General features: G+C 40.7%; 1 protein-coding gene across 1 annotated transcript; it reads left to right on the forward strand.

The window, feature by feature from the left end:
* Nucleotides 1-479: 479 nt before the first annotated feature.
* LOC128117315 (glutamic acid-rich protein-like) lies at nt 480-1,963 on the forward strand. Its single transcript, XM_052749240.1, has 3 exons — nt 480-776; nt 1,119-1,322; nt 1,937-1,963. Exons 1-3 carry the CDS (start codon nt 480-482, stop codon nt 1,961-1,963), a joined length of 528 nt encoding a protein of 175 aa, XP_052605200.1.
* The last annotated feature ends 6,438 nt before the right edge of the window (nt 1,964-8,401 follow it).

Consider the following 8,401-nt stretch of genomic DNA (forward strand, 5'->3'; position numbering starts at 1 on the left):
AAGACAGGGTTCCTATCACCTTAAAAGGTATCCCAAAACAGTAAGGCCTCAGGGAAAAAGGTGTGATTCTGAGCAGTCCCCAGAATTTAAGGACCTTTAAGGCTCATTGGACACAATACACGTCAATCACTATGTCTCAGCAAATGAGCTTACAGCTCTGGTGACGTGTGAGAGGGGCCATTATTACTCCTCAAGGCTCCGCCCCCTCATACCCGGTTCTCAGCCTTCAGGGGCTGGCCTCAGCAGGAGGCTCCTCCCTGGTGCTGTCTAGCCCTTCTTGTACAGTACTGTACAAGTAGCAGCTCCATCTGCTCACTAGTGGAAAACCTACCCTGCTGCTCTCACTGCCTCCAAGGAGGTACTTGAGGCCAACAGCCTCTCTCTACTTCGTGGTAGTCACCTTAACAACGCCTCATCGCCACCAACACCTTCAAAGCTCGAAGCTTCAGTAAGATCTTCACTGGCAGGAAATTTTTGCCATGTCTGTTGTTGCAGAGCGGGACCGTGGATTACCTGACCAAGAGCAAGAAGGTGGTAGGATGGATCACGACGCTGGACAAAGTGGCTTCCATGTGCTGCCAATCCATGAGGCTGTTGATGACATCGATGGAACCACAGGATTTCTGCGTTCACAGGCAGACTCATGCGCCATTATGGGGGAAGAGCCGGGGCAGCAGGAGATATGGCCCGATACTGAGGAGATCCCCACTCATGTGGAAGAGGTCTGGCCTGATATCAAGGACATCTGGCCTGATGTCGAGGACATCTGGCATAAAGTCGAGGACATCTGCCCTGATGTCGAGGAAACCTGGCCTGATGTCGAGGACATCTGGCCTCATGTCAAGGAAGTCTGGCCTTGTATCAAGGACATCTGGCCTGTTGTAGAGGACATCTGGTCTGATGTCGAGGACATCTGGCCTGATGTCGAGGAACGCTGGCATTGCATTGAGGACATCTGGCCTGATGTCGAGGAACGCTGGCATTGCATTGAGGACATCTGGCCTGATGTCGAGGAACGCTGGCATTGCATTGAGGACATCTGGCCTGATGTCGAGGAACGCTGGCATTGCACTGAGGACATCTGGCCTGATATTGAGGATATCTGTCCTGTTCTCGAGGAAGCCTGGCCTGATGTTGAAGAGGACTTGTACGTCTGGAATAGCGACCAGGAGAAAGACGTAGTTCAGGAGGAAGCTGAAGACGACCAGGACTACAATAATGAAGAAGAGGAGGAGGAGGACAATAAAGATGACAACTATGAATATGAGAAGAAAGGAGAAGATGAGGTTGAGGATCAGGGGAAGGAGATCATCCTGCATGCTGTGAGTTTACCTCTGGGGCTTTAGGTCCCTCTAGAGAAATTTCATTTTTTCTAATGCATCAATGCCCGTAACGTGTGTACACATGCTATTAATGACCACATTCTGCTTCACCCAAGGCATGACAAGTTCAGTTCTTGCAGGCCCACCTATTCAGGAGAGGGAAAGACCCTCCAAGAGGTCCAGACCCTGCCAAAGGAAGCATAGAATTGGGAGGGTGAGTGCCTAATAGAAGGAGCTCCCTCTAGGATGGCTGTCTTTTATAACACCTGAACGGAGATTCCAAGGTATATTACACAGCTCAGAGGACCCTGAGGAGGACATGGTCTAGTAGAGTGAGTCCTTGACTAGCACTTCTGTAGTCTATCAGCTGCTGATCTTTGCAACAAAGGGACCAAGGCCACCAAGCATTAGCAAAGTTGCTTATTATCCAGCATCTGTTGGCATTGGTAGCTTATTTGCAGGCCATACACAAGAGTTTGAGTTTCAAGAAGAAAATATGTTCAATTTTTGGTTAAAAATACAGACAGATATAAGGAACAATATTTTCCTAAGATTGAAAATGTGGTTCATATCAATGTTTTACAATTGTTAATTATCTCTTATTCTTCCTACAGATTAAGGGCAAAGGAAGCCATGGATAACCATAGAATCAATGAATCGGTTCTTTTTGGATTTGAGATCATCTAACATCCATTAACACATGGAAAGATACCATCAGTGATCCTCATCTAATATTCCTCATCCAAATATATGCACTTAAACCTTCCCAAACTGTTTAAATATTCTCTAAATCAAAAATAAATAGAATTTGAAATGAATAAATGGGAGAGTCTTTTGTCAATAATACAAACTCAAGTCAATTGATGTCTATTGTTTTTTGTTTTAGCCTACTAGTCATTGATGCAGATTACTTTTAACTGTTTTCAGTCTTCCAATTCCACTCTCCATAAATTCCATTAGTAAGTTTAACCCACTTATGAAAAAGAAAACAGACATGGAGGTCTAGCATAGTCTGAACTTTAGTCACAGAAACTGACAAGTGACCCAGGTTGTCTGCAAGCAAGTTGGGCCACTTGAACACATGGGACAACAACAGTCTCATCAGCACCTGGGAATTGGTGAGCAAGGCCAACTCCTTAGCTCCATTCAAGAAGTATTTGATAGTAAATTCTCAAAGTGATCTGGCACAGCTTCTGAAGACCTTTAGTTTATCCTTCATGTCAATGTCGTGTGAGAACTGCTGATGTAGAGTACTGCTTCACTGTGATTGGACCAAGGTTATATCACGGAATTGAGACCCTTTAAAATAAATTGAATAAAACAATAAGTACTTGATACTGGATACATCTAGGCATGGTACATGGAAATACTATAATTCGGAAAGGCCTAAGACACAGAGAAAGACCTAAAAAGCCAAATATTGGATAGTGTAGTGGAGAAAAATATAGACAGGAAAAAGCTAATTTCTGGATACATTACAATGTGCATATTAAATTTAAAAATGTAAAGCAAAAACTACAAGTACATATAGAGTAAAGTGAATATGTGTGAGGCATGCTTATGTAGCATGCAGAGAAATTTCTATGGGAACGAAAATATCTATTTAGGATTACTAGTTATATTTTTAAGAAAAAGGAAGTATTTAATTGTATAGAAGTACATGGTTGACTTCAACAGCATCATAGTACATCACTTAGGTTAGCTCAAGGGTGTATACATGAAGTTCTCACTATAACTTTGTGCAGACTAACAGTGTTTCTTGAAGAAAAATGAAAAATAGGAATGGTAAACTTACAAAAAATGTTCAACAACTGGAATCTCCTTAAGGAAAAAAAATAGTTGGATGTAACCAGATGAGGGATCAGAGGAGAAAGGACATGATTTTGAGGGTAGAAAGCTATGTTGTACAGGTATTTCAAGCTTCATAGGTACTCCTTTGCCTTAAAACCTTCGGTTGTATTCTATGGGAACACATCTCATCTTACAACATGAAGTAGCACTATTCCCATGTGTACCTATATCCTACTCTAGTGGTCAACTTTCTAAATTATTAGGAACTTTTAAAAGTTTGACTTGTGCATCTTTCATAAAGCACCCACCATTGTATTTTTCCACTTGGTAGATACTTGATAAACATTTCTTACAAAAAATAGTTTACTTAATGCACGCAGAATTCCATTTTGAGAATTCTGTTAAGAGCTAAAGCCTACCTTTTGACTGAGTTTTTTTTCTTGATGCTTTGTTTTTTGACTTTGTTTATTCTTGATAATAATCCTCTAACAGATGTATGTCTGGAGAGGATTTCTTTCCCAACTCTGTGGGCTCCCTCTTCACTCGACTCTCTTTATCCTTTGCTTTACAGAGATCATTACATTTCTAAGTCACATTTGTCAATCAGCATTAATTCCTGAGTGAATTCAAAGTTTTTATTGTAATGGTTTTCACCTCTTTGGTTAGGCTTATTTTTTTGGCATTCTATGACTATTGTGAATGGGACTGCTTCCCTGATTTCTTGTTTATGGTGTTTTTTATTGGTATATATAAATATAAAGGCTACTACTAATTTTTATAAGTTGATTTTGTGTATCTGTTATTCCTTCTCTTGTCTTAGCAAGAACTTAAAGCACCGTTTTGATCAGAATGGAGACAGTGGATAGTTCTATCTTGTTCCCAATTTTCATAGACTTTCAAGTTTTTCTTTTTTGTTTAAGATTATGTTGGCTATGGATTTGTCATACATAAACTTTATTATGTTTAAATACATTGCTTTCAGGCCCATCTTTCTAGGACATTTATCACGATATGATGTTCATTTTTGTCAAATGTATATATTGAGAAGACCATGTGATTTTGGTCTTTAAGTTCATTCATATGATTTATTATATTTACCAACATATTTATATTATCATCCCTGCATCACTGGGATAACTCCAATTTGATCATTGTGGATGACCTGTTTTATGTTTGTCTGAGAATTTTTGCATCTATGTTAGTAAATAGTAGTGATCTATTGTTCTCTTTTTGTGTATCTTTACCTGGATTTAGTGTTAGAATAGCATTGGTTTCATAGAACAGGTTTGGAAGTTTTCCTTATATTTCTATCTTTTTGAATAATGTGGAAATATTTCTTGTAGTTCTTTAATGATCTGGTAAATATTTTCTCTGCATCCATCTGGAGCCAGGGTGGTTTATTTATTTATTTATTTTTAAATCAGGGGACTTTTTATTACTTTTTAAATCTCACTTCTTGTGGTTTAAATTATTGATCTCTTCTTGGTTTTGATGGTTAAGATGTATTTAGAAGTTAATCCATTTCTTTTTGGTTCTCTAGCTTGTTTTTGGTCTGTGTGACCTGTCAATTGTTGAAAGCATGGTACTGAAGTCACATATGTATTGAGGGAGGTTCATAAATTCTTTAATATCCCATAGTGCTTTTTTATGAAGTTGGGTGCACACAAGTTTTATGTATATGAGGTAATAACTATAATCTCCTCTTGGTAGACTATTCTCTTAATCAGAATTAAGTGAGCATCTTTTTAATTAGTTTTATATTGAAGTCTAGCCAGCGTGGAAATCAGTGTGGTAGTTCCTCCTGAAGCTAGAAATAGATTTACCTTAAGATCTTAGGCATATACCAAAATGATTCCACATCCTATTATAGAGACACTTGCACATTCATACTCATTGCTACTCTACGTAGCTGGAGTTTTCTCTCCGGGTCCTGTCAAGCCCCGGCAGTCTGACAGCCCACTTATAAAATAAACTATTTAAACTGTTTGGCCTAATGGCTCAGGCTTCTTGCTAGCTGTTTTTATGTCTTAAATTAACCCATTTCTATTAGTCTATAAGTTGCCACATGGCTCGTGGCTTTCCGGTACCTTACATCTCGCTTGGGTGGCTGGCAGTGTCTCTCTGCCTCAGCCTTCCACCTCCTAGAATTCCTCTCCTCCTTGTCCCACCTACCCTATCCTTCCTGCCTGGCTACTGGCCAATCAGAGTTTTATTTATCAATCAGTCATCCACAGTAACTCTATTCATAATAGTCAGAAATTGGAAATGACCTAGATATCCATCAATGGATAAATAGATGCAAAAATGTGGTACATTTACACAGTGATTACTCAGCTGTTCAAAAAATGAAATCATGAAATTCTCAGAAAAAAACTCATCTTGAGTGAGATAACCCAGACCAGAAAGACAAATATGGCATATGTTAGCTTATATGTAGATGTTAGATGTTAAGTGTTCAATAAGCATGCTACAATCTATATAACCACAAAGCTTAGTTACAGAGTAAGAAACTAGGGGAAATAAAAGGGTGTCCCTAGGAAGGGAAAACAGAATAGATAGCTATGGATGGGTGGATGGACATGGGGGAAGACTGGAATCGGGGGACCAATTTGGGGGAAGAAGCAAGTATGGGATGGAATAAGGGTAGGGACAACTAAAATTAGTTGCTGTTTCATGGATATTATATAGACCCAATACAGTAGAAGTTTCATTACATATATGAAATAAGTCTAAATGGAATCACCAAATAGGAGAGACAAAGCCCCAACTCTTGCCACCAAATGAAACCTTCAGTGTTGGGGATTGGTTATATTTAATTGAGTTGTAGGCCAAAGGAGACACATGGAAACCCCAAACAACCTAGGCTATGGCTAAAACTATTGGATACTCTGCACAAACTGATGTAAGGCCCTATTCCTGAAGACACTGCCTACAAACTCATTGAACACAGAGAGGTTGAGCTGGTGCCTACCAAGAGCCTTCATCCCTGTTGATTGTTGTTCACAGTATTAGAAGGTTCTCTACTGCTAGAGGAGAAAGGTGAACACCATCTCACCTACAAACCATGTGATCTGCAGTGGTGACCTGCCTGAAAGATATGCAGGTGCAATCATGGTGCAAAAGTTGGGGAGTAACCAACCACTATCTGATTGGATTTAAGGCCCACTCCATGAGATGAAACCCATGCTAAACACTACTCAGGTGGCCAAATACATAAGAGTAGATAGGACATGGGCCTGGGGAAAACCAAATACTACTGTTAAAGTTACATAGCTATAAAATAACTTTTAACAACATTCTGCTATATTCATAAATCAATGTCTTGTTAAGTCAACATCGAAGAATCATCCTCCTGCACTAGATGGGAACAAATACAGAGACCCAAAATTGGACAATATGCAGAGTGAGAGACCTTGGAACACTCATTCCTAAATGGGATGACTCCATCAAATTCCATTCTTTAGGGCTCAGAGAACTCTGAGGAAGAGGAAGCAGAAAGATTGTAAGATCCAGTGGGGAACTTCCCGAGCACTCTGTTTCTCTCTATTCCCATGATGTCTTCATTTATCATGGTATCTCTTTCCTTGCTCTCCCACTCTGTCCCTGTTCCAGCTAGAACCTCCCATTCCCCTATGTTCTCATCCCCCACCTCCCTATGTTCTCATCCCCCATCCCTTGCCCTCCATACCCCCCCATCCCCAGTTTGCTCATGTAGATCTCATCTATTTCTCCTTCACTGGGCAATCCATTATCCTTCCTAGGGTCCTCCCTGCTAGCTAGCCTGCCTCCCTGGAGCCGTGGGTTGCAGTCTGCTTATCCTTTGCTTTACATCTTGTATCCACTTATGAGTGAGTACATACCATGATTGTTCTTCTGAGTCTGGGTTACCTCACTCAGGATATTTTCTAGTCCCATCCATTTGCCTGCAAATTTCATGATGGGAATAGGAAGAAGCAGAGTGCTAGGGAAGTTCCCAGGAATCCACAAGGATGACCCTACTTTAGACTACTGGCAATAGTCAAGAGGGTGCCTGAACTGGACTACTCCGGTGAACAGATGGCAGAATACCCTAACTGTCATCATAGAGCCCTCATCCAGTGACTGATGGAAGCAGATGCAGAGATCAGGCCAAGCTCCAGAAGTCCAATTGATGAGAGAGAGGAGGGATTCTATGAGCAAGGGACATTGAGCTCATGATAAGAAAATGTACAGAGACAGCCAGCCAAACTAGTGGAAATGCATGAACTATGGACCAATAGCTGAGGAGCTCCCATGGTACTGGACTAGGCCCTCTGGATAGGCGAGACAGTTGTTTAGCTTGAACTGTTTAGGGGGTCCCAAGGCAGTGGGATTGGGACCCATCCCTGGTGTATGAGCTGGCTTTTTATAGCCCAGTGCCTATGGTGGGACACTTTGTGCTGCCTTGGTGCAGGGAGGAGGGGCTTGGACCTGCCTCAACTGAATGTACCAGGCTCTGCTGACTCCCCATGGAAGACCTTGCCTTGGAGGAGGTGGGAATAGTGGGTGGGTTGAGGGGGAACACTGGGAGAAGGGGCGGGAAGAGGGAGGAGAGGGGAATCTGTGATTGGTATGTATAATGAATAGAAAATCTCTTAATAATAATAATAATAATAATAATAATAATAGAAAATAAAAAAGATCCAGTGGGGATGGAAGACACTAAGGAAACAAGGCCTTCTAGACACAAGGAACTGATGCACAGAGGAACTCACTGAGACTATAGTAGCATGCACAGGGCCTTCATAGATCTAAGCCAGATGAGCTTACAGCACTGAGAGGGGAAATGAACACAAGGTCCCATCCCTAACCCAGAAGCTAATTCCAACTGACAACCATTCACAAATGAAAAATTAGTTTTCACCAAGAGAGTCTTACTAGGTAAACAAATCACACTTAAGGGCAGGCTCCATGCCCAGAAGTGGGTGGCCAACACAGAACAAACTTAATAGTATGGAAGTGGGGTGCGTTGTCTCATAATGCTTTGCCTGGGTATATTTTTTTTTAATCTTACAGGTCTTTTGCTTATATATCATGGTTTCTAGTCTTGTGTTTTTTATGAGATTTCTGTGTGTGTAAATATGGGTTTTTCTGTGTCTGTGTGTGTTTTTGTGCTTTTTCTTTGGCTCTTTTTTTCTGTTTTGTCCTATTCTAGTTTTTTTTTTGTTTTTATCTTATTTTACTTTTTTTAGATGCCTTTTAAAAAAATAAGATGAAGAAAGGGTGTTGATTTGATTGGGCTGGGAGGTGGGAAGGACCTAGGAGGAGTT

The sequence above is a fragment of the Peromyscus californicus genome, unplaced genomic scaffold, assembly GCF_007827085.1.
Source record: "Peromyscus californicus insignis strain IS unplaced genomic scaffold, ASM782708v3 Scaffold_10__1_contigs__length_136768540, whole genome shotgun sequence".
NCBI classification, from domain to species: Eukaryota; Metazoa; Chordata; class Mammalia; order Rodentia; family Cricetidae; genus Peromyscus; species Peromyscus californicus.

Coding starts and splice junctions, on each gene's coding strand:
- LOC128117315 (XM_052749240.1), top strand. CDS start 480: ATGTCTGTTGTTGCAGAGCGGGACCGTGGATTACCTGACCAAGAGCAA. Junction 777..1,118: donor TCGAGGACATCTGGCATAAA/GTCGAGGACATC, acceptor CCTGTTCTCGAG/GAAGCCTGGCCTGATGTTGA. Junction 1,323..1,936: donor AGGAGATCATCCTGCATGCT/GTGAGTTTACCT, acceptor TTCTTCCTACAG/ATTAAGGGCAAAGGAAGCCA.